We start from the raw sequence: 27,735 nt of genomic DNA, 5'->3' as shown, positions 1-27,735 counted from the left end.
TTGAAAATGCTTATGGACAATATTTAACAAGATATAGAGGTTCCTCCTTGAAGAGTTAAGGTTGACAATATAAAAACAAAACAGACGGAGAAAACTATAAACTGTCTAATGAACTTATCCATCTTCCTCTCCCCTGACCCCTCATCCCAAAGAAAATCCTGAACTCAGAAATTAATGTGGTGCAGTGGAGAGCACATGAAAAATGACAACAGGCGAAGATAATCAATACAGAAGGTCTAAGGAAACCACTAAAACACAGTTAGTGGATCTTTGAATTGGTCCAACACTTAATTTGGTTCTATGTTAAAAAATAATTGAAAAATCCATACCTTTTTTTTACTCAGTGATTCCACAGATAGGTGTATATGTCAAAGAAGGTCAAAGACATCAAGGTCCCATAGCAAGAAAAATAATCAAACAGTTCTTGTAATAATGCAGAAATAGCAACCAAGTAGAAGCTCATTGATTGACAAATGACTAAATATGAATGGTGATACATGAATATAATGGTTAATATGCTTTAAGAAATTATGATTATGAAGAGTTCAGAGAGTCAAAGGAAGACATGAATTGATGCAAATTATAGTAAGAATTACCAAGAAGGCTATGTGTATAAACACACACACACAATGATTACAAAAATGAAAATATAAAAAATAACCAAAAATGTTTTTTGAATTCTTTGTTATAATGACCAAACAGACCTAGAAGAGATGAAAAATTGAATCTTGTTCTTTTTTTATAGAGATACAGAACTAAAGGTATGTAACATTATATATATTATCAGACTTTATATACATTGGTTGTTTTTGCTAAACTGCCTCCTCCTTTCCCTCTTTTATGCTACAAAGGATGTCTCACTTGGCTAGGAAAACTTTAGGAAATGAAGTTGACAGAAAGCAAAATATATCAATACAAATTAACTTTTAAAATATATAAGACACTAATATCTAACAAGATGTTCATAAAGCCTACAGGACTAATGTTTCAAAGAATAAAAACCTAGAAAGGACTTTAAATATTGTCTAGTCCACCCACAATTTTATAGATGACAAAACTGAGGTCAGGAAAAGTCACATAGTAAGAGGCAGAGCTGATATGGAACTCAAGCCCATTTTTTTCCCCTCTGACTCCAAATCCATTGTTCTACTATACAGCTTTGCCATGAAGCTTTTCAAGAAAAGTGTTCCAAATCTCATCTTTTCTAGTTGGAGATTCTTTCTTTTCACTACCTGGCAGAGTTATTGAAGGGATTGGAGTCACCAAAAATTGTTATGCCTTTTTGCATAAGTATTTCCTTTGCATTGGTTGGGAAATTTGGCAGCCCTCTGGTGGTGATGTTTAAAATTTCTCATGTGTCTTGAAAATAATGTACACTTGGCTCACTTTGAAAAACATGTTGCTACTATGAGAAACTGCATTAACAAGGCCGTAGTTTCAGGACCGCTATTGTGAACCAGAGTGGAGTAAAGGGAAGATGAAGAATGGAGAGAGAGTGCCCTCCTCTGCCTGTCTGAAGACAGTTCATTACAGAAATGTCTTTGTAAATGCCCAGTTTAGGTTTCACTAGAATTAATAGAGGTTCAGAGAATAGATTTCATAACATTACAGAGCTGCAAGGGGATTTGGAAATGAAGTCGAACATAGAGTCAGAATTTCAACTCTGAGTAGTGAAGTAGGCAAGGTTGAGGAATGCCTTGAAAATCCCTCAATGTCAGGTGAAAACCAAATGGCAGAATATGCAAGTAAAGGATTGGATTTTGGAAGGATTATCCCACAGGAGTGAGAGTTGGAAGGTAGGTTGAACACTGGGAAGTCAATCTTTTTTAGGGACAGGAGGGGAGATAGAGGAAAGTGAATGACAAATAAGATGCTAATTCCATTAGCTGAATTAAGTACAAAGCTCAGATATTTATCCAAGGAAGGCAAGCTATTGAAAGAGATACAGGAGGAGCAGGCAATGGTACTAGTCAGAGATCATGGAAGCTTGGACTTAAGTATAAAAATTTAGGTCTTAGAAGACCCGAGGTTTCAGAGATTTACAGAATAACAAGTCAGGGATCCAGTTATTGGAGGTCATCACAGTCTTCCTGAGAGATATGAAGATTCAACAAGGAACTTGAAAAATGACAACCAAGAATGGAAATTTTAAACCACATTTAATTTTTAATTACAAAATTTGTTGCACTATTACAGAAGTGACCCTTTCATGCACAGATAAATTTAGCATCTACCATTACAGAAGAGTAAAAATTGTACTTGTTTTCCTTCTGTTACTAAGAACGTTGGTAAATCCCCAGTAACATTTTTTTTTGTGCTCTTTGATCAATCTGGTCTTAACTTTTTGGTCTTTTTTTTTTGAATATCAATATGAAAGCTGATTTGGGAGAAGCAAATGCAGTGCTATGAAAGAATATATGGCCATCTTCATTTGGGATTCCTTCAGACTGTGCTTTATCTACACACATAAAAGGCTAGATGACTAAGGCCTATTGTACCTCACAGGTATTAGCTCTGAAGATTTTATCTAAAAACCTCTTGCTGATACATTAAATAGTTCACTATTTGTTTCACAGCAAAAAAAAAAAAAAAAGGGAAAAAAAGATGTATAAGTAGATGCTTTCAAATCCCATGCACTCCACTGGCTATCATACTTCTTACACAGTACAACATAAACAGTTTGATTGTTTATTTGTATGTAACACCTATAAGCATATAGCATCTACACTTTAAGTGTATTTACAAATTCAACAAAATATCTACATATAAAAAGCTTTACTTAAAATTAAACTTGATGCAAGTTATGAGAAACCAATTTATTGGCAAATGAAACTGAGCATTCCTTCAACCATAGGTTGTTATAAAATTTCATTTTTGGAGGTAAACTATTTGATAGAGTTCATGAATGTGAGAATGCTGTTTTTTTTTTGTTTTTTGGAAACTAATAACTGTAATTCTTTTAACCACTAAACCTTGGTGAAGCACTTGTCAAAGTTATCAGATTCTGAAGTTGTCCATAACAATTTATATACACATTGCTTAATGCCGCACATGGTTTCAAAAGCTGCAACATGAGTCAAGTAAAGATTTAGAGGATCATGTACAGCTGTTGACATGATGTCATGGCCTTTTGGAGCAAACAGTTTGGTTTTGTTGATGTTTTGCCATCAAGTTGATCTCTTGCTTCCTTAGCTGAATTTGATTGTTTTGTGTTGGAGGTTTTTTTTTTTTTTTGGGGGGGGTCGGGGGACACCTGTGTAAGGCGGCAGAATCATGATATGTGCTCTGGTTGGTTGTGAAGCTTTTCTTTCAATCCTCAAGAAACAAACCCTCAAAATACACAGTACTTTATGCCTTTGAAATTGTGTTTCCATTTTATAGCACAATGAGTTTCATTGCTTCTAGGTTGTTTTTTAAAAAGTGCTTTTATTTATTTTTGGCAATGATAGTAGTCAACTGATCAGCATTTATTGCGCCAACTGATTTTAGCAGGATGGCATATTATGGAATGCATATCGTATGAAGGCACTGAATGTATCTTGCTCTATGTTTTCTGGAATTTTTTTTGTTTGTCTGAAGAAATTTTTTAATGGTTTGCTTTCAATTCGCTTCAGGACTGTACTGATTTCAAAATGCATTGAAATGCATGTTGTTTTTGCCTAAACAATCCACCATCTAGACGGTATAAAAAACAGAACACTGTACTGCTGTAATACTTGATAGATTAAGAAGGCGAAAATAGGTAATAGGAGCAAAGAGAGGGTAATAGAGTCTCAGTAAGCAAATGCAAGTGTCATACTTCACCCATTTAGCAATTCTATACTGTATATACGGTTCCTAATTGTCTTGCAAGAAGACTTATGACAGCTAGACATTAAGTCACCAATTTCACAACAATGTCCACAAAGACATTGAAGTTCTAGATAATACTACAATAACACTCTCGACAATGAAAACGGAATTCATATCTAGGGATTCAGCCGAGGACTGCATTACAAAATATCAAACCCTGTTTTAATAACATATACAGGTTTGTCTGTAAAATGTGGTAGCATTTTTCATGCATTGTACTGTATCTTCACCAGGAAATAACATTATCAGTTGTATTATTTGTCAGTTCTGAATAATTTTTTAAAATATTCATTTTGAATGAAAAGTCTGCATTTTGTACTCCAATTGACACTAACATACCACTTTTACTGAGTTATTCGTTTGTGTAAATGTTTGATCTATCTGTCTCATAGTATAAACATACAGTAGAAAGTAGCTTTTCTACCTACATGTTCACAGTGTGAGAAAGCTGACATACAAGTGCTTTAAAAAATATATCATGGAGAATATGGGTGTGTCGGCAGAAAATTTAAAGGTTAAACAAAGGAGTTCATGGCATTGACAGGAGAAGGAGCTTCAGAACTTTCATTTCCTTCTGCTGGTTCTTTCTCTTTCTTACCACTATATTGTCCAATAAAAGAACCATCCTCATTGAATTGGCCATTTACCCCTTCTCCATAGTCAACCAAACTATCATCGCTATCTTCTTTTTTCACAGTTCTGTCTGAAGGTGTTCGACTTCCCTTTTTTGAAGGTTTATGATCCTCTGCATCACTGGGGGGAAAAACAAGACAGCAAACCACTGCAGTTAAAATCTATCTTTAAGTAGATTTTTTTGAAACTAATATATAAAAGGGCACATGCATGCAGATTATGTCAAAGCTTATGCAGTCTTGAAGTCCCTTACCCAAACCTAATCACCAAATTAATATGATGCAGTTGTCATGGAAATCAGGTACAGTGATGGTTTAAAGGTGAGCTCTTCAATAGAGATAATGAACTGCCTATGGTACATGTTTCTTTCAAGAAGAGATTTAATCCCTGATTTGAAAGCAATTTAAAAATAATGGCAAGCATTAAATAAGAAGGGGATTGAAATGCCACTGAGAAACCATTGCTTTGATTCTCAAAATGGAGGAGGGAAAAATTATGGTAGGTGGTGGGGGTTAGTGTGTTAAACCTTTTAATCCCTTGGATTCCTTGAACATGAATGAAGAATGGATTGGGTTAAATGAAAAATATTGATTTTTTTTTTCTGATCTAGAAGAAGGAAGCAAAGTGTTGCATTTCAAATAATTTTGGTTATAGAATGCAGGCCAGGCTTACAAACTTTAACCTTACCTTTCAAGAGACCTACATATTCCATTAAAAGGGTGCAGAAGAAACAAATGAAAATAGCCTAAGAAGAAAAGCAAAATCCATATCCTGAAAGTGTACAGTTTTTTTTTATTTTTTTCCTGTAAGAAGGCCAGTTAATGGGGAAAGGGAGTGAAGACTCATTAAATTGGAAAGAGATAAATTAGCTTGAATATTAAGTCTGCAAAATTATTCTCACACTGATATATTCTGAATATTGTGAGTGATATTGTAATGGGAAAAAATTTAAAAGTAGATTATTCCTTTCCTTCTAATCCTCACTTGTTGTCCCCAAATCATATTTGTTTAATAGTACCTTTCCTTTTTATCATTAAGTTCTCCTGGAAATCTGAGGATTAAATAAATCATTAATATTTTGCAAGACTTAGAGTTTGTTAACTTCTATGCTCAAAAGTCTCAGTATGTTTTTTGGAAGGAGTCAACTAATGAGTGTATTCTAATTCACCCACACAAAATTGGGATAGTCTTACATAACATCCTTTTTTAACATATTACTTACAGAAAAAAAGGAGAGAAGCCAAAATATTTTTATTTTCTATTTCAAAGAATAGAAATAAGGGGAAATATGAAACTTGTGTATGGCATTTTAAAAAAGGTAACCTATTGATCTTAGAACTCTTCTATTTCTTTTCCAACAATTTTAATTTTTTATCCAGCAATTCACTTCAGAACTTTTTTTTTCAAGAAGAAATCTTCAGAAAATAACCTTTTTTTTTTTTTTAGCACAATGCTATTAGGAATTTATATTTGTTGAAGAAATTATTCCTGTAATGCAAAGATTTTAGTTGCTACAGTATCACTGAACTAGATTCTTCCCTGAAGAACCAAAATTCTTGTAGGAAAGCATCATAAAATCTTTCAGTAGGAAGGAATTTTAGAGGACATCTGGGTCCAATCTATCATTCACTGTGTGAATCTCATGTGATTTCTCTGACAAATGGACAGCCAGCTTTTGCCTGTATATTCACCATAAAGGGGAGCTTAATGTAGCAGGACAATTCCTTGTAGAGACAGTTCTATTATATGACATGTCTAATTCTTCCTCCAAATGATGGTCCTTCAAATATGTGAAGGCAACCAACATTTTTCTAGCCCCTTCAACTGCTCCTTACTTAATATGGTTTCCAAATCATTATTCCATTTTAACAGTGTCTATACAAAATCATGGTGCTCCAGATGTCACCTGCCTACTGCAGAGTACATTGGGGTTGCCTCCTTGATCTGAATATCTATTTAGGAAGTCTGGTTGCATTAGATATTTTAGTAGTGAAATCACAAAATTGACTTGCATTAAACTGGTGGGTTAATATTCTCATGTCCCTCCCTGTTCCACTTTTATTTTTTAACTCAGACCTGATGGCAGGTAACTCTAATACCAAAATAATGAATTTTATGTTCTGAAAGTAATCATAGGCCTTAATACTGATTCCTGATATATTTTATTTTACGGTTGTTTGTTTTTTGGGGGCATGGCATTACACTAGTCTTTTGAGATCTTTTTAAAATGACTTCTCTAAGCTTTTTATTTTCTGGAAATTTAGTAAACATAACTTCTATCTCTTCATTCAGGCTATTGATAAAAATGTTGAGTGGGACTGGAACAAGTGGGACTGAACTCTTGTGACTTGCTTCTAGAGAGTTCCCTTTAGACTGACATCAATCTATGAATGAATAATATTAGGATACTCTTGCTCTACCAGTTATAAATTCTCCCAACTATATTATCAAGAAACCCACATTTTACATAGGAGAATTTTTTAAGTCTTGTTGAAATTAATGCATAATGGGCATATTTAGTGCACCAAAGATATCATTTAAGCCATTAAAAAAATCTTTATTTATATTCATCTCAAGACTCCTTTCCCAGCTCCTACCCATAGAATCCACCTTCAACTTCTATGGGTCCTCTTGATTTCTTTTTTGATTTTGCCAAAAATATGTACATGTATGAAAGGGAGGATGAATTTAATCTGAAAAGGAAGGAGGAAAACTGATCTATCAGATAAGAAGCACAGATTCCTCTATTAGCTTCTATAAACCTGCATTCTAATTTAACCTTATTCAAAAGTAAGAGACAGACCAAGAGAGAAGGGATCAAAATATAAGAAACACTTTAAAAATTAGGAATAGGCTAGAGATATTCTATTCAAGAAATAATTTTTAGGTGAACAAAGAAGACCCTTGTTGAGTGTGAATTTTTTATTCATGGTGGAGAATGTGCAAGCTTAGAAGTCTGAAGCCTGGAACAACATATTAGACTTTGCCTTTCTCCTCTTTAAAGATACTCAAGGGATAGCCATTTGGCAAGAACAAGTAATTTGCTAAGTTTGATTTCAAAAGTCTCCTCTTCAATATGTATATTGGGTAATTGTAGGAGAAGCTATTTCAAAACCATGGTCCAACTGGGCTATATTCTACAGTCTAGCTCTGGGCTCTACAAGTGAGAAACAGAAGTTATACATGCTTTTGAAAACATAATTAAATGGAAAATTCATTTCATGAACAGGAGAATTAAGTATTAATGTTTAACATTCCCAAAGCTTCAAAGATTAAATTCTTGTTAAGTTGACATAATCCATAGTACATTAAAAAGCAGAATTGACTTGCAGGTGAAATCTTTCATATGTAATATCTCCTCCACTAGAATATGAAATCCCTAAGAACAGGGCTGTTTTGCTTTTTCTATTTGTACCTCCATTGCTTAGCACAATATTTTGTACATCGTGCTTAGTAAATGCTTTATTCATTAATTTATTCATTGAGAACATTGATAACCTGTAAAGGAGGAAAAATAATTATGCAGTAGTAAAAACATATCCCAATTTCTCATGCTGGAAGGAAAAAGGGAAATTTTGAAGCTTTGTTAAGTTAGAAAAAAGTGTGTACTATTCTAACAATGCACTAAATGGATGGGTTCAAATTCAGCAATGTTTCTGATAAAAGCTGTCAATCGGTAATTTTGCCTTTTATACTTAATTATTCATTTGGATGCTCACATACATAAATAATAATAACAATACTAATGATACCTTGTATTTGTATAGCATTGTACTCTTTCAAGTGCTTTTATATATCTTATTTTCTTGAGTAGGATTTCTATTATCTTGCTATTTTGTATACAATAATTCATGAAGACTTACTATGAAGATGTGGAATGTATCAATATAGGAAATATTCCCTGAAAAATGTCCTATTCCTTTGAAGTGTATCTTATTTTGGAAACTTGTAGCTTTTTGCTATTCAGTGGACTTTGATTTAATGTAATTTCTATCTAGAGGGATTTATTTAGTTAATGAATTTCCTCTCTTACAAGACAGTTCTGCTATATAGAACTTCAATAGAATATTACAGCAAAGCTCCAGTCTATATTCTTTCCCCAGCCCCATGACCTAAATTATTAATTTCAGGGAGATACATAGTGGACCATGTTCAATAATTGCCTATTGAATGAAACTCAGCAGCAATGGAGAATATGTTGGGATGCTGCTTGAATCTCATCTCCTAGTTATTCTCTTATATAGCTAAAATTGCTGATCATTTCCAGTAATACCCTGTCTCTTTAAGAAAAAGCAAACAAATATCCACCAATAAGGTATTTTACTAAATACATTCTTCTCCTTGATTGGACCATATGATTGCCCATGCTACATAACAAATATCTTCATCTCATATAGTATGTGTTAGTGAATGTGTGATACGAGCCCCCTACTCACAGGAATTACAGGATTCATACAATGGAAGTTTAGGTTAATTTAGTAGGCAATGATTTCAGTCGACCATTGATGGTACAACTTTTGGTTTTAACAAAAGATCGATCTAAAGAATGAAAAAATACTTACACAGTTGCTTGCATTGTTTCTTTGATTTTTCTATATGCTAGAAAGGATGCAGAGTCTACTGTCTGTATAATCAAAAAAATAAACAAAGAGAACTGCAGATTTCCACCAGAAGTACCTGAATGGAGGTGGTGTTGGAGCAAGGGTGTGAGGTGGTAGCGTGTACAAAAACAAATTTAGCCATGGGAAGTCCCTCCTTCCCTCTTTTTGCACCTTAAAAAACTATACTCTGGGCAAGAGCTAAATTATACCCAGGGAGCTGCTGGCACTCTTTGCACTAGAAGGAATAAAGGAAGAATGAATTCTTTTAAAAAAAATTCTTGTCTTGACAGAAGCTTTAACTTTGTGCCTCCTGGCATGGTCAGCATTCTATGATTTAGAGTTAGGAAAATATGAATTTAATGAAAAGTGTCTTACTCACAGCTCCCTAGGGGTGCAAAGTATGAAAGGTACCCTGGTGATCCAGGGAAGGGAATGGGATTTTAACATGTTGTCAAAATTAAATAATAAATAAATGAACAAAATTTGCAGTCAATACCTGAAATCTTTTTTCCCCCATGAAGTGTAGCATCAAAAAAATTTTTTTTTTAAAGACATTACACGATAGCAAAATCAACCAAAGGGTGAAGTTCTGAGGCAGCATCACCAAGGTCTAAAAAATATTCATGAAGCTGCAATGACTGGTTGACAGTTTTTGCAAATATTTTTGTTTGTGGACTTTTCCTAGTGGATTTCCACCCTCATTTGAAAAATTAAATAATTCATTAAAAAATCTTAGACACTCATCAGAACTATGATTCCCTTAGGACCTTACAATGTAATCATATATGTGATAGGTATTTCAGTTTCACTTATAAAGCTTTGGTTGATACTATTTAAGAAGTCAAGAAAGAGAACTTTACTTGACTGAGAAAAGTTTTCTTTCTCTTTCTCTCTCTGCAATATATATATATGTATATATATATGCATTTATGTATATGTATTCACACTCATAAATGTATAAAATTACCTCTTTTGGAGTCTTTTGTAAATATATCACATGTGAATTATCTTTGAGCCAAAGAAACATGACCAGATGGCTATAAACACTTAGCATTATGATCATGCCAGCATTAGCACTGCCCTTGCTATTCATCACTTTGGAATCTCAAAATATTGAAAGTGATGAGCAGATAGACTACTAAACAGAGCAGGGCTCTTTGTTCAAGATCATTTTCCCTTTGATTTATCTGTATTGTCCCTTCATTGTCATCAGAAAAGCAGATTTAAAACACAAAGTATTTTGGTGGAGGGAGAATAAAGGTCAACACACGTTTGGAGTCTACGCTATAACAGTTCATGGGTTCACAAAGCTTTAATAGCAAACTGATGGTAGAGAAGCCAAAATGGAGCAGTGGTCCAAGCATCAGATTCATTGCATGAAAGCCCAAGGACATTTAAACAGAACCAAGCAGATAAAAAGCATATGCAGAAAAGCACTGGTAAAATGAAGGTCAATCATTTATTTGACAAGCAATCAAAAGTAATATCAACTTTTTAGCAGATAATGAAGCATAGCTCCAGCAAGATAAATAAGACAACAGGGGAACTATTCAAAATTAAATAACTTGTACAAAAATGAATTTTTAAAATAACCGCCATTGGTCACTCTTTTTGGCAGGGGAGGATAGAGGGACTCAGTCAGTAAAGCAGACCAAGTTAGCATTGTGATCCATTCACCTGGTATAAGCTATCACCTACTTAATTAAGAGGATGCCTAAAAATTTCTATACAGTCATTATTATGTGCTAGAAAAACCATTCAAATGGGCAGAGTTGAGGGTTCAAGTACTGCTGTCAACAGAGCATCGGGTATAGACCTAGCTTGAATTTAAATGTATTTAAGTATTTTACCTTTGCTAGATTTTTGCTTGTCTCATGAAATTTTAAATCTTATTTTGAGTAAATTTGAAGAAATTCAGTAAGAATCTGTTAAGCTCTTTACCCTTGCTAGTTACTTGCTAGCCTCATGAAATTTTAGCTTCATTTTGGGGAAATATGAAGAAATTTAGTATAAATTTGTTAATATTTTAACCCTTACTATATACTTGCTTGTCTCAAAAAAGTTTTGAATTTCATTTTGAGAAAATATAATAAGAAGTTTTTGCTGCAGAGAAAAATCAGAACTAAGAGAGTCAGGGTGCTGGTATTAGATAGAAAATACCTCCAGATGGTGAGAGAACTGCTTAAATGATGTAGTGAAAGCTCTGCCCCCAACCCAGATTTCAAGTTTTTGATCTTCTTTGGTAACACATTTACCCTTAATGATATTGAAAAAAGAAATAACTAAAATAGGGACTATGGATGGGTGAATTTTTCCAAATGAACCAATTTATCATAAAATCACCCAAATAAATCAAATAAAATATTGGCCTTTGGTATGTGTGATTAGCTTTTTTTCTTTTTGCGTGAAAAATGTTTCAATGTCATGGTGTAGAGTTCACAATTATTTAAAAGCCTTCTCCCCTCTATCCTAAATTAACAGGCCCACAAAGACAGAGTTAAAAGGCCTTAATAAATTATATAAATATATTCCAAAAATAAACTTTTGGACTATCAAAAATTTTACCTGCTAAAGAAATGAATGCCCTCCTCAGTTCTGTTTTGAGATTTGGTTAACAAAGTCATTAGTCTTTATTTAAAATGATTCAGGGCAATAACACATTTGTATAAATAGCAGATTAGTTTTACTCTGCAGAGGGATATAAGGAATGCATTTCTTTCTTTCTTTTTTTTTTTCCTGAGGCATATGGGGTTAAGTGACTATCCCAGGGTCCCAAAGCTAGGAAGAATTAAGTGTCTGGAACCACATTTGAACTCAGGTCCTCCTGACTTCAGGGTTGGTGCTCTATCCCCTGCACCACCTAGCTGCCCCAGAATGCATTTCTTTAATGATGGAAACAAACTAAATCATTAAAACTCTGGTAGATGAAATACTGCTTAGAAGGTCATGAGAAGTTCAATTGGAGAGATTTTATATAACACTCTAGTCATGAGTGTATGGATAATGAATTGGGTCATGGATAAAGCCATTTAAATTTTTAAAAATTAAGTTTGAGCTAAAGATCAACCTTTGGCTAAAAGTTTAGTTTGACAAATGACCATTGTGTCATTTTCCAGCTTTATATTGGAAAGACTTTTTATGATTATTATTAAGCTCCTTAAGAATTAGGATGATTTCCTTTCTACTTGTATCCCCAGCACCTAGCATAGTACCTGGCACATAGTGGACATTTAATAAATACAAGTTAATTCAAAGATACTTATTTATTCATTGGTAAAGACAAAAACAAAAATCCAAAACCAAAAAATCAGACAAATTTTGCCAGATATATTTTCTGTAATTATTTTTAAAAGCTTCTTTTCCTTAAAAAAAATAGCAAAGGCCACATAATATTGTCTATGGTATTTTATGCTGCTGGAGAATAAAGTAAAACAGAGAATTATAGTGGATATTGCTTGGAGTCTGTGTGGTGGCTTGGGAGAAACATTGACTATAAGATCTTAATTACTTCTCTAAGTCAATTTTGTAGCCTAATCATAGTGTTTCTTCCCCTCTTTTAAATCTTAACTAACCAATTTAGAAATGTTCTTGGAAAAAGATCTTACTATACAAAGTCTTTTCAGGGGGAAAATCCCCACTTTACCACTACAGCTATAACATGTATATTATTTTAATATGAATTAAATACTTTTTTTAAAAGTAAAAATTATTTCTGGAGTTTTCATTTAAGGCTAAAATTCATATCTTATTGAGATAAAAATTCTTACAAATGAATATTTACATCCATTTGGCAAGAAACAACATTTAAAAAAATTAAACTTTATAAAATAAAGACATTTGGGTATAGTTACTCTTCCAGGAGGGGAGACAAGAATCTTCCCGATAACCATGAATATCATTCCTTTTTTTCTCATTAAGTTGCTAAGTATGTATAAAGGGAACATTTACATACCAGGTGCATGGAGGAGCATGGAGAAAATGAGAGGGAACAGTGAATTAGCCTGTGTAATCATGGCTATCAGGTCTTAAATTTTCAGAACTGTATTCTTAGCCATTTCCTTTTCAAACGATAGTAGAAAGGGAGAGAGAAACACCTTGTATTGAAAGGGGGCTTTCTAAATGTACAGTGTTTTTATCCCTCATACTATAAAAAAATAATGCTTTAATTCCAAGGAAGTGAGAAGGCGGGGCAGAGTTACAAGGCTCTGGGAACATACAGTGTCAAATAGCTCATAGAAATTTGGAGGAATATCAGTGGATATCTATGAAGCTATGTCTTTCATCAATACCCTATCTCCAAGCCCCTATCAAAAACAGAAATATTTTACAAAGAGCAGAAATACTTTTTAATGGTAAGGGACTTGGAATTGATACATTGCCTGAACTAAATTTATAGTTAATATTTGAGAAAAGTATCAAATGGTAAGAAGGAAACTTTCTAGGCAAAGAAAAATTTTCTTTTGAGGGAACTTAAATAGAATGCCTGACTGACAGAACATAAGAAAAAAAATGCATAGTAGGTGCTCACCTGTATTCTCCAAAAGTTCCATCATCTTCTTTCATAGGCTGAATTTCTGGATCAGCATGTGCATCTTCTTTTTCTTTGACTAAAACATTCAAAATGACATCATTAACCATTGGTGCTGGCGTCTCCCTGTTCAAGATTTTTAGTCATTTTAATACTTTTGATTTCACAGTGTAATCATCATAATTATTTTTAGGATATAGTATATTTTCAAGGTATATCACAGTTGGCAGTAAGTATACTTCTATTAATCAGAAATTGTGAGAGATCTTTAAAAAATGAATACTTAGTGACATCTGAACATTTGGTTCTTTGTGAAACGATTTCACTCAATGTGGAAGTCTTATGTTCCTTATATTTCAAAATGAAGGAAAACATTTAAGGTTTCTGCTGGGCTTATGTTTAGTCTTTTTTCATATCCTGTCATCAGGATAAAAATTCATATTTAAAGACTGATCATTTTGAAGATTTGGCCATATAGGTCTCATTTAAATTTGGAGAAAAATGTAGGGCCCTTCAAAACCATTAAGGCTATCACATGTGATCTGTAATTTCATTAGCAAGATTGTTCTGTCTCCCAATGCAGATGACAACTACATCATAGTTGTGATGCAGATCATTTTTATGAGTTGATATAACCAGAAAAAATCCATATGGGGAGATGACTCTTTAGTAATGAGCTTCTGAGTTCTTCTGGGATGATCCTCAGCATACAGATATGGTCCTTCATCAAAACCATACTTGAAATGGAGAGAAATGATTATTTTTCTATTATGGTAATAACCAATTATCAAATTAGAATTGGGGTTTTTCCTTCCTATTTCTTCATTCAATGACCAGGCCTTGCAGCACACTGAGTAGGTCTCTGAAGGATATTGCTGATAGATGAAATTTTCCAAATCTTCCCAGTACATACTTTGTGATCTTGGGTGGGATCCCCCCACAACTACAAGATCTTACAAACAAAATTTAATCTAGGTGAATCTTTGTCTTTAGGAAATAAGTTCCTCTGTTTGGAACCCTCCATTAGAATTCAGAGTGACCCTATTTACAAAGGAGAAAATCAGTCAGAGTGCTTTGGGCAGAGATGGATTATTTTATCCAGATTGCTGGAGGTAGCTGAGTCTCATTTTCAAGTCACATTTTCAGCAGTAAGAACTGAAGATTTAGCTTACCTCCTCATTAATATCTCTACTCCCTCATTAATTGTTCATTAATCAGAACTGATTTTCACTTGTTGGGGCATCTCCTTTTCCAAAGGTATTTAAGCATTCTGGGATCTCCATGGTTTTGATTTTGGTTTCTGATGGAGACCACTGAGATAATCAATTTATCAATAATTTGCTATCCTAGTTAATAAATTGATTATTTATTACCCTAAAATTCTGTCTCTTGAGTTTTTCATTTATTTCAAAATTTTTGTGGTTTCTTAGGACCTGAAAACTATCATAGCTGTTAAGGAATGCAAGGCCATCTCTCACAATAAAAAACAGGACTTGAATGAATGCATGCAAAACCATTTATTAAGTGCTTGCTATGTATCAGGAACTATGCTAAGCATTTACTAAATTACATTTTTTTAATTTACAAATTTAAAATTAAAATTTGCAAATTAAAAAAAAAAACACAAGCCAGTTCTTGGCCTCAAGGGGCACCTCATAGTGTGGAATGGTGGCCAGGGAAGATCCTAGATTTAGAGCTAGAAAAGACCTTAGAAGCCTTCTATTCTAGTTACCCCTATCATCCATCCTTTAGCTGATGAATAGAGGCCAAGAAATATTATGTAACCTTGATTAAAGTCATGAAATTTGAAAGTATATGAGTTTTGATAAAACATCATTTTGATTCCAAATATAGTATGCCATCTACTATGCTATAGTTTTTTTTGGTCAGGGAAGCTACAGGGATGATTGATTGGAATATGTCTTACACAAAGAAAAACAAACAACTCTTATCTCAAGAGATTATATGAATACTGTTCTTTGGATAGGAAGGATCCAGACAATAATTCCAGGCTGCTTCTTAAACCTTCATAGTTATTCAAAGCAGCAGAAGATATAACCACTGACATTCTTTTGAATAGAGATGGGCCTACCCACAAAAATATGTTCTTTCTCTTGAAAATATTTCTATTGTTTTATGTAGATTTGGTCAAAAGAAAAGGTTTTATAATATTGACTTTAGGAGGACCAAGGAACTGTGCCTTTACAATCAACAGATAGTAGTTTGAAGACATAATAATGCAACTAGAGATTAGAAACATGTATATCATATTTTACCTGGATATTTACCACCTTTATTTCTTCTGATGAAGCAAACGATCAACAAAATCAATATGAGAAGAGCAACAGCACACATCAGACCAATGAACCAGCCTTGAGTAGCAATGTCCACTTGCCGGCTTGCCATTGCTGGGAAATGAAAGAAAAGGAGCAGAGATTAGGGAAAAAAACCAACAAACCAAAACTTGGTAATGATAAAATAATTTATTTGCATGAATATTTGATAGCATTAATATTTATATTATTTAATAAAACTTCATAGTATAAAGCCAGAAGAATGTAATATTCAAGAGCAATTTTATTATTTATTATACTTTGAAATCTTCATTCATATTTAAAATGTAAGTTTTCCAAACAGAGATTTTAAGATTTGATTGACCAGAGATTGTAATAACATTTGAGGCTTTTAAAAAACTTTCTTCCTCAACTTCTGAAATAAACCTCTTTTCTCAATTTCAGCACATTCTCAAAACAATGCAAAAAATGCCTTCCATGTTTTAAGAGAAATATATGACTGAAGTAGGGCGACAACAGGTATTGAGACTGATTTTTAAATAAACATACCAGATCTTATTATACCCTCAAGTGAGTACTGTTCAACAAAGTACCTTTGGAAGATATGAAATTATTCCAATATTGCTACAGAAAATATTTTTCTTTTTTTACCTTGAGAAACCATTATAAATCATTCAAGAAAATAAATCTTTCTCTCACACTTCATTTTTATCTGAAAACAGTCACTAGTTCACTAATAAGGTACAAGCTGTTCAAAGAAGACTTTGCTCACTGATCACCTTATAGGAAGTCAATTTGGGAAATTTGGGAAGTAGGAGGTTAATATCTGTCACCTTTATTTCCCTTGGTATATATTTTTTGGCTATTTAACTTCATAATACATGGTGACATTATTCCTAGCATTACTTTTGATCATTAAAAAAAGAAAAACCCCAATCAAGGGATGAAAAGTCACAAACAATGGGAATATTCAAAACACTTCTGTGAATTCTGAATGTAATTTTAAAGGAGGAATCCCATGTATTGTGAACAAGGAATACACTGTTGGGGGAGTAGTCTAGGTAGCTAGATCTGAATGATCAGATTTTATTTGAATTGGATGAATTCTGGGAAATTTTTAAAAAATAAAACCAAGCTATGAACCAGTGAATTCTGAATGTAATTTTAAAGGAGGAATTCCATGTATTGTGAACAAGGAATACACTGTTGGGGGAGTAGTCTAGGTAGCTAGATCTGAATGATCAGATTTTATTTGAATTGGATGAATTCTGGGAAATTTTTAAAAAATAAAACCAAGCTATGAACCAGTTAAAAGTAATACAATACTTTTGACTTAATTGATCATAGTTCAATCTCCCATGAAAACCTAGGTTAATGTGTCTATTTTTTTAATGTGTCATTTCAAAGGAGGAATGGGAATTCCATGTATTGAAAACAAGGACAACACTACTTGGGGGGGGAATAGTCCTCCCCAGTAGCTATTTTGAAATTTACAGATTTCATTTGGATTGGATGAATTCTGGCAGGTTTTTAAAAAAATAAAATCAGGCTATGATCCCCTTTAAAACAATACAGAATTTTTTACTTAGTTGATCATTGTTCAATCTCCCATGAAAACCTAGATTAATGTGGCTAGTTTAATGTGTCATTTCAAAGGAGGAATGGAAAAAAAAACCATAGCATCAATTATTAATTTGACATTCCCATAAACAAGCAATGAATTTGAATGAACATGAACACCAACTTATTTTTTAAAAAGGAATACACAATCACTCCTCTTCCTGACATAAACTATTCAGAGAGAAGGGGATGTCTCCTTCTAGTCTCATAAAAAATAGCTGTGTCAAGCTTTTTATTCAATTTGTGTTGAATGGACCAGACATGGTCAGCTTCCATACATAATCTGTGGTTGCAGGATAATACAGAAAATTCTGCTCTGACAAACATAATTTGGCCTTGGTTTAACAACATGTCAAAAGTTTCATTTCCTGTCCTCCTTTATACAAAATGATAGGGAAAACAATGTCTGAAGTGAATTATGATTGATAGAACAAAAGAAGTGTCCTTTAGGAAACAAAGTCAGAAATGAAATTATTTTGGATTGTATTACAAATCAAATACCAGTATACTTATCCTCCTCGCCACTCAGGATCCACATTTGGTCAGAGGGGAATTTGGCTTGCATCACAAGTAGGGATCTCTAGCTAGCCATCTGCTCACTGAAGCTCAAATAACACAAATAGGTGCCCAGGCAATGACAATTCGTACCATCTGGTGCTCAAATACATACAATCACTAATGTAAAGGATGTGGATACAAGTCATTTAAATACTCAACTAAAATCTACTGTGGTACTTTTGAAGTATGGTACCCTCATTATTCAAAAGCAAAATTACATCAGATTTGCCACATAATGGTAAATATTCCATGATCTCCCAGTCCTCTGCTTTCTCCCCTCACCTGATTCTGTTCTTCTCCTTGAGGACTTAGTATCTCCCAACCTCTATTTATTTACTTCTACTGTCCTTCTGTCTAAACCATGTAAACTCTTATTTTTATAATTTATAATTGGTCCCAGTCTTCCTGATTTCAGGCCTGGTACTCTATCTATAAATCACTATGTATGTATCTATCTGTCTATCTATCTATCTATCTATCTATCTATCTATCTATCTATCTATCTATCTATCTACATATACTTTGCAATGCAATAATGTGAGAGAAGGATAAAGTCTTCAACTAGCAAAGAAATAGCTGAATGGAAAAATTTTATCTGTTTTACACCCTGGTCTTGTTACTGAGATGGAGGTTTTTCATGCAAGGATCTGTATTTCCTCCCAGTTGAATTTAAGCTCCTTGTAGACAGGGATATTTATATCTACAGATACATACATATATACATATATGGATAGAAATAGATACAGGAAATAATAAAATAATAAATGCAATTATATTTAATATAAGCAATATATTAAATATAAATATATTATATAACATAATTGTAAGTAATACATATAAATTCCTGCCCTCAAAGAGTTTAAATGTATATATGAATTTTTTTTGTATTTTTATTGCTAGCATCTAGTCAAGGTACTTAACACACAAAAAAACAGAAGGAACTAAATACAAACCTATTAGATTGAAAAAGAATGAATTCCCTTCCAATGGGTCTATTACAATAGGGATTGGAGTAATATACTTTAAAATTATTGATGATACTTTTTATTTTTAGTATCACCACCCAGTGAAACTCTTTATTTTAATAACAACCAAAATCAGCCAGAAAACTGAGAAAGCAACCATGTCTATCAGTGTACACATCACTCATTCAATACCTATAGTCTACCTATCTCTCTACCAAGAGGAGGGAAGTCACACTGGTTTTTGATAGGTTTGGAGATGGCATGTGATATATGACATCAACAGAGTTTGAGAAACGAACCTAAATTTTCTACATAGTATTGCTCATTAAATGCAAAAGTGGAACACACAAAAATGGTGTTCCTTGAAGTTTTGCATTTTTGCACATAAGCCGAATGATAGAAGTTTTCAATATGGTATTACCAATACTATGTAATCATAGTTAATGAAGAGCAAACAAAACAGGTGATTATCGATAGAAAGATGGGTGCATCAAAAAAGTTCAATGGGACAAAAATAAAGTGAGATCCCATGCAGCTTTTTGTATTTGTCTGATTTTACATCAAGTAGGGGGAGTTCTTAAATCCAACGTTACTTTAAGAGACATATTCTAAATTTCTGCTATTTCCTTTAAGCAAAAATATTTTGTTCTCTCTAGTTTTACACAGAAACTCCAACCATGGATTTTTTTTTTCACTATCATCAGGGGAATTCTTTCTTACTGTAGAGAAGATATCAAAAATATATCTTTCATTTAGCTAATTTATTTGAGGGAAGGTTATATTTCATCTTCCCTCACGAGATTTCTGGGTGAAAATTTTACTTCTACTATGTGAGAATTAAAGCATTAATTCCATAGCAGAGATTTAATTTATGATGCAAGGACAAAAGCAGAGTTAGAAGGTTCAAAATTTTTGGATCTAGAGTTGGGATTTTGTTTCTGCACTTTTTTTCTAAACCTGCTATATATTAATATTCCCTGCTGATACACTGGTAAATAGGCTAATTTTACCACAGATCCAGGCTACCACATAATCTTGAAAATTAGTTTCACATCAGAGTTTTACACAGCTCTGCAGAATGGCAGGGGTAAGAAGCTAGCTGAGAACAGTGGGTGGAAAAAGAAGAATGGAACAAATTCAAGCTAGAAGTAATCTTAAACTCATTCAGTCCAATCTTCTGAAGGATTAAATAACTTGACCAAAGTCACATGGGTCATTAGTTGAAAATGCAGGCCTAGAACTGAAGCCTTTCTTAGATCTTATCTGACACTTGCAGCTTTATTCTTATAGTTTTGAATTCTCTCATCCTATTTTGTCCATTCTTTCTCTGTTTTACTGAAAGGGAAATAAAGGAACTCAACACTTGACTCTGAGGAGATGTACTTGCTCCTTTATGGGATTTTGTAGCTGTACCTGGTATGCATGTCAGAAGTCTAAACCAAACACAGTTCAGATGTTTTGCTACACTGCTGTGTATGTGGGAAGGGTTGTGAAGAATTCATTTAAGAGTTAGTTCCTAGAAATTTTTCTTTGTAATCATACTATTACCTCACATACTATAATATTACTGTGGAAAAGAAACATCTAGAGTGTGAGATTAAACGATATGCAATAAAGCAAATCCTCTACGCTCTCATCCTTATACAGGACTATCATTATATATAATGAGGGTCTCAATTTTTGGTATGGTCATAAACAACAGAAGGGTTATTTGGGCAGTAATTTTGTTATGAAGAAAAAGGCTTTGTGAGTGCTTCAGTTTTAATCTGCATAAGAACTACAGAAAAAAACTTGGGAAGCATGGATTGAAGAAAAAATGTAATATAAAATGGAGTAATGGTAATCAATAGCTATTTGATACATATGCTATTTCAGGAAACCACCATATAACTTTCTGTACACCATCATAGTCAAATAGATTAAATTGTTTGGAAAGAAAAACAAAACAGTTTTTAGTTCAAATCAGAAAATAAATGACAGGGGCCTGATGTGATTTTTAAAATCTTTCAATGTTAATTAATGAAAAAAGGAGGTAAAATTTGATGAATAATTTAGATTTCTTTTTGGCTAAGGTATTCATGTTATTATTATTATTATTACTATGATTATTATTATTATTTTATGGATACATAGACAAATAATAGATGTCAAATAAAACAAAATTATCTGAAGTCTTTCCCTTTTTCTCCCTTTTTCTCTTTCTCTTCCTCTTAGGCAATGAAGGAAAATCAAATTTTAAAAAGTTAAAAGGTTATTTTTGTATATAAAGGCCACACAGGATAGAAGATGATCAAAGAGAGTACCATGTTTTTTGAGAATAATTCCCTGAAACTGGTAGATTTTTAAATACAAATCAAGTTTTAGATCATGCAAAAAAATTAAGTAATTAGCCAGGAAGGTAAACTATCATGACAAATCTTGATTTCTCTATGCCTCAAAGCATAGTTCAGAGATGTTGGTGAAACTTAGGTAAGAGAAAAACCTTTTCATTCTTGGTTGTTTTTTTTTTTTTTTTTTTTTGTATCCTTAAAGATAGTAGTAGTAATAATAATAGCTATTTCTATAGTACTTACTATGTGCCAGGCACTATGTTAAGTACTTTACAATTATTACCCCATTTGATCCTCAAAACAACCCTGAGAAATAGATGCTATTATTATCCACATTTAACAGATGAGGAAACTGAGGCGTACAGAGATTGTGACTTGCTCAATTGGTAAGTATCTGAGGTTGGATTTGAATTGAGACCTTTCTGAATCCAGGCCCAGTACTCTACCCAAAGCAACACCTAGCTGTGTCTGAAGTACCAGAGTAGGATTAAATCAGAGAATAAATTAATTCAATAAAGATAAAAATTAATTCAATGGAGAGAAATTTCCAAAATATATTTTAGTGTAGTATTTTTAAAAAATCTTATTCCAAATACTATTTCTCTTTAATTTTGCTTGGGTATTTATAATATATTTTTAATTTAAAGATGTTCTCTTTTTAATACTTTTTTTAAAATAGAAGATACAGTATCACCTTGATGATATGTTTAAAAATATTGCTGAGTTACCCACACCATGGAATCAGCTGTTGTGAGAAAGTCTTACTGTGGAATTTAGAGCTGACAAATTGCAGCTATGAGAAAAATATACAAACTCTATACTTCTTGTCTTGTAGTTACAATCCTATAAATTTCACACTTGTATCTTGTAGGCTAGACTGATTTTGTTTATTGTAAAGAATTTTAACTTTCTTTACAGTCCCAGGTGATCAATTTAAAATCCTAAAAACTGGTTTGTTTAATGAATAAACCAGGGATTAGAATCTATATGAAGTGAATCCACAACTCAAATGCCATTTCCTTCATGAAATTTCTTCTGATATCCTAGGTCAGTTATGACTTTCTGACTCAGATCTTACATAACACTTTTGATTTATGACTTCCTAATGGATTTATCATGGATTATTATATAATACAGCTATCTGTGATAGTTTCTTATTCTACTAATTATTATTCTTATTCTACAAGTACCTTGAGATAGAAATGATGCCTTCTCTAAAATTTGCATCTCCCATAGAGCCAAGCAGAGTATCCTGTCCAGAGGAATCCTAGTAAATGTTGCATTGTGTTGTCCCCTTGACAACATGCTTAGGGTCAGAAGTCTCAAGCATTTTGTTTTCAGGTGACAGCACAAACTTACAAATTTAAATTGATTAAATTGAATCCTTATGAAAGGGACCAATCAATACAATTCAAAAGGCATTTTCTAAATCATTCTTCCATTCATGGCCCTAAGCTCAGTTGCCATGGATGCAAAGAAAAAAAAAATTATGAATGAGGACTATAAATATTGCATGAATATTCCCATTCCAAGATTTATTCAATGCTTTTCTAGGAGAATGGAGTCATATTTTCATGTAAAATACATGACATATAAGAAAACATTATTTTAAGAAAGAAAAAAAATACTAATAAGTTAACATCACTTTTGGCTTTTTTATCTCACACAGTGAGATATGTTTTCTAAAGTTAGAAAGTATTTTTTTAAATCATAATATTTGAATCAAAAAGACTTAGGATTTAAAAAAAACAAAGAAGCTATATGGGTCATGTGCTTAGAATGAATTTTTTTTTCAGGACTAACAAGCTGTGATTGAATGTAATGCTAAACATCACAGATGTAACAATATGTTTTAAAGGAGCAGAAAATGCATTTTCATTTTCATGAATAAAAGCAGACATTTTGTATGTAGAATCATGGAAAGCTGTCTTAAGGATTACTTTTTTACTCAGAAACTAAACACCAGACAGCTTAAAATAATTTGTTCAGAGTTGCACAGCTAATTAATAGCATAATTGGACCTAGAACTCATATTTATGACTTCAAGACCAGTGTTCTTTCTCTATTCTTAAAAATCAATAGCATGATGATATATTAACCTCTGCTTGTATGATGTGGTTATTTGTAATTTAAATTATTAAAATACTGAGGAAACCAAGGTTTATGGGGAAAGTACTTTCAAACCAAACATGACTTCACTGACATTGCTTTATTTTTTTGAGTATTTGCTTTTTCTATATATTGCCACCGAATCCAGATGGCTCAGAAGGAGAGAGTGAGGGGTGACTTTGCATAGTCCTGCATCACTTAAATCTAATTCATTTGCAATTCATGATATCACCTTCCCAAAGTCATAGACCTTTTAGAGAATGAAGGACAAACAATGCTCTATGATTACTAGTAGTTGCCCCACTGGGGACCCAGGTGACCAGTTCCAATTACGCAATACAGCCTGCTCCTCCCTCCCTCCCCCCTTCCCTTTTTCCCTTTTTTCCTCCCTCCTTTCCTTCCTACCTCCCTCCTTCCTTCTCCTCTTTCCCTGTTCTTCCTTCCTTCCTTCCTTCCTTCTATCCCTCTCCCACCCTGATCTTCCTCTGTTCAAATAGGGACTCATAGCCTTACCTGTGGGTACTCTGCCCAAAAGAATATTTTGATTGCTGAAGCTTCATAAGGTATTTTGGGATTTATGACTAGATTTCTTTTTAAAGTAGCCTCCCTGAACCCAAATTACTCTTTAATGATTGGTCACTATAGATCCCAACCCAAGTCTATATTGGTCATTGTTTGGGTTTCAACAACCCAGAGTGAATGTAAATATCAACTGTTTCTGTTCTGACCAAAAACCCTGAGTATTTTCCCCTCCCAGACTGATTTTTATAACTATGTAAAAGATCCTTTTTGTTTCATTTCTTACCTATTCTTTAATCACTAAATGGGTTTTGCCTCAGACAAACTGAAACGCGAGAAAGACCTTAGCCTTAAAAAGGCCAAAGTCACCCAGTGCATCCAGGTCCATTTCCAGTTGTCCTGATCTATATATTGCTACTGGACCCAGATAGCTTAGGAAGAGGGAGTGATACTGCACAACTCTGCTTCACTTAAATATAATTCACTTGCAAGTAGTGACATCATCTTTCTAATGTCATGATCCTCTTTGAAAATGAAGGACAAATAACAACAATTTACTTTTTCTGATTTCTGAATACAAGCCCGCCTTACATGATGGGTACCTCACCTGGACCTGTCTCAAACACATCCTCAGAACTCACAAAACCCGAGTCCCCCTCAGCACCAACTCGAACTTTGTAAGATGTTCCTGGCAGGAGACCCTTTAACCCAAAGAAGCTTCGAGAACCATTTACAATTTCTTTTCTCCATTCTTCTTTGCCTATGGAAATTTTTCAAAAAACAATAAATTTGAATATTTTAAACTTCTGGGAGTCATTTAATATATCTAAAAAGGACAAAAAAAACCTTAGAGGCTAAATACCCAGAGTATATAGGACTGTATCATTTTAAGATCTACCTGTTTCAAAAAAGATTGGATTTAAGCCCAGTGCTAAAGGCAAACACTTTAATGAACGGAACATCAAGAACAGTAATTATCTTGCTGAAAATGATTATCCTGTTTTATGGATCAGGTATTTTTCTCAGTGAGTTTAAACAACTTAAAAGAAATTGCTTGAATTGAAAGAGTATATATGATACATTTTATACTTTATTAACATTAAAGAAAATTACTTCTGTATCCCTTGCTTTATATAATCTATATGTGTTTAACAGATGTGTAAAAAAAAATTGAAGCAAATTTTAAATGCCCTAGAGAACTAGTTATTTCAGAGAAGAAGTCTGTGGCCAGTCTTTCTGTTGAGTAAATAAATGCCCTAAGTTTATGTTTTATTAGTTAGAGAATTTTCTGTAAAGATTTTTCTTAAAATGGAAACCACTTTAAAAAAGGACCTGTTATTTAACTAAGGTGAAGAGTTCCAGGCAAGGAATTTTATTTATCAATGCAAATCAATAGCTTCTCTGCAATTTATATTGGTAGAATACAACCTGGAATATAGGTTAAGTGACTTGCCTAGGGTCATATGGAACAAGTATGTTTCATGTCAAACTTAAGGTCTTTCTAACTCTAAGGCCAAACTTCTTTCCATAAAGCTATATTGCTTCTCAGAGATCTAATTACTAAAAGAATTCTATTATTGTAAGCTAAACAGTAAGAAAAACTGTATAAATACTGGTTTCCTAGGAGAACATTATAAATGGCTTGAAATTAAACGGGGCTTTTTTTCTTAAATGCCTATTTAGGAAAACAATCTCATTGAAATCTATTGCATGGCTCTCCAAAATAATAATTGTTAAGTTCTTCAAATTTTTTATTCGATTGAATTTTTATTGGCAACTGGAATATGAAAGAATAACTGAGTTTAAATCAATTATTTAGATTCTACTATTCTGCCCAATTAAATCAATCTCTTTTCTTTATCTACTATACACTATTGTATTTGTTAACAAGATATTTAATTCAATGATATTTCTCTTACCATAATCATTTCTCTTCTTCCATAACTAGGAATAATTCCTTCTTAAAATTTACTCTAACCTCTACTATGCATTTATAATATTTTAAATGTGATTTATATTATTTGCACACAAATCCTATCTTTCCTATTAGTATGTAAGCTCCTTGAGGGCAGGGACTATATTCTTTTTCATTTTATATCTCGATCTAGTGGCACAATGCCTTGTGCACAGTAGGCTTCTAATAAAAATATATTGAATTGAATTTAATGAAGTATGGGGTTTAGATTTGACTTTTGTGCCAAATATCAAAATCTAGTGTCCTAATGGCAATAGTAAAGCTATCATTGGAAAGTTTGCAAAATACTTCATAATATTTCATTTACAAAAATGGGAGGTATGTACTATTTTTATTCCCACATGGTTGAAAAAATTGAAGCTGAATCAGATTGTCCTGACTTCAAATCCAGTGCTCCACCCACTGTTTCACTTAATTAGTAGAGAACCTACTAAAATAGAAATTAATTATATCACTTACTTTCAATAGCATTAAGAAGTGTAAAGAATTTTCTATTTATAAATCAGATATGTAATCCGATGGCTCAAAACACACTTATATTTTAATAACTGGGTCATTCCCTAAATTAATTATTTCTAGATACTACAAACCCAGTGGACTTTAAAATACCATTGTAATGGCATTTGATATTTAATGACTAAAATATCTTTAAATCTTTTTTAGATGTTAGAATCAGTGAATGAAATGGTTCCTTACTCCCTGCTACACCATATTCAACATAAATGTGGACATGATCTGGTCCCTCATATTCCCAACTGATGTTGGCATAGGTTTCAGCGGCAGCCGCAGTAACATTTCGGATCCTTGGATTAACTGGTTGAACTAAATACATGACAGAAAACACAAACAAAATATTAAATCGCTGCTCCAAATACACAGGCATGAAACAAGGTTCTATTTTTTGAAACTTCCAAAATATATTTAAGTTTGGAATTTAGTATTAGAATGTAATTTTCCTAATCTGTTTCCTAGTCTGTTGAAAAAATGAAATCATAAAAAAACTATACTGATTGTCAAATTAAAAAATTAATAAGTAAATTAACAATTAAATCTCCTTCACTAATATAGAAAAACATAGAACTCAGTCTATGATTTGACCACAAAGATCCTGAATAACGCAAACTGACATATTTAGATGGTTAGTCCTGGGAAATGCTATAGCATTCATTTACTGAATCATAACATAGATTGATTTAGGATAATGCAACTTTTCCTTGTGTCTACTTCAATCCCTTAATGCCAGCTTCACAGAAAAGGGGTTTTGTAGCTATCCCTACCATATTTGTAATGAAAAAGAAGCTCACAGTACCCTTATAGAATGTTGGACGGCTAGTATGCATAGCAGGAGAAGTTGCAAAATGGATTTCTGAATATCCGTTAGCAGAGAAAAGAAGAAAGAAGAAAGAGTAAAAAATTGTTTGCAAGACACACTACTGACAAAAAAAACAACCTTACCTGTCAAGATTTTCTGATTACACATGCACGCTTAAAACTCATGCAGTTTTTTCAAGCATTTTTATGCTTCATTCATAAAATATGAAGTCACAGAAAACATAAATGACTCTGGAAACTAAAGGCCTTACTAAATCAACTACAGCAAAATCTGTAGTTAACTTTAAGATGACAATTATCTCAATCTTGGCAGCCTGCACCAAAGGGATTCAGTAGATTTTAACTCAAGGTTTATTTATTTATTTTTTAAAGATGCAGGCATTATCTTTTTAGGCTGACCAGCCATAATCTTTTTTATG

At 32.9% G+C, this 27,735-nt stretch overlaps 1 protein-coding gene across 23 annotated transcripts in view; it reads right to left on the bottom strand.

Annotated features, from left to right (window-relative positions):
- Nucleotides 1-3,559: 3,559 nt before the first annotated feature.
- The window catches only part of NRCAM (neuronal cell adhesion molecule), a 321,288-nt gene continuing 297,112 nt past the window's right edge, over nucleotides 3,560-27,735 (bottom strand). For 8 of the 23 annotated variants that reach the window (XM_074268327.1, XM_074268317.1, XM_074268319.1 and 5 more), the window contains 3 exons: nucleotides 15,891-16,022; nucleotides 13,615-13,693; nucleotides 3,560-4,605 (listed from right to left, as the gene is read on the bottom strand). In XM_074268327.1, the coding sequence (XP_074124428.1) occupies nucleotides 4,368-4,605; nucleotides 13,615-13,693; nucleotides 15,891-16,022 (449 nt within the window). In that variant the 3' untranslated portion in view covers nucleotides 3,560-4,367. Of the gene's footprint in view, nucleotides 4,606-13,614; nucleotides 13,694-15,890; nucleotides 16,023-24,616; nucleotides 24,770-26,680; nucleotides 26,807-27,293; nucleotides 27,351-27,735 lie in introns of all 23 variants that reach the window. The other 15 variants (XM_074268321.1, XM_074268323.1, XM_074268308.1 and 12 more) reach the window with 3 other exon arrangements.

This window comes from Sminthopsis crassicaudata, chromosome 5 (genome assembly GCF_048593235.1).
Source record: "Sminthopsis crassicaudata isolate SCR6 chromosome 5, ASM4859323v1, whole genome shotgun sequence".
NCBI lineage: Eukaryota > Metazoa > Chordata > Mammalia > Dasyuromorphia > Dasyuridae > Sminthopsis > Sminthopsis crassicaudata.
This window is presented reverse-complemented; position numbering and strand designations above follow the sequence as displayed.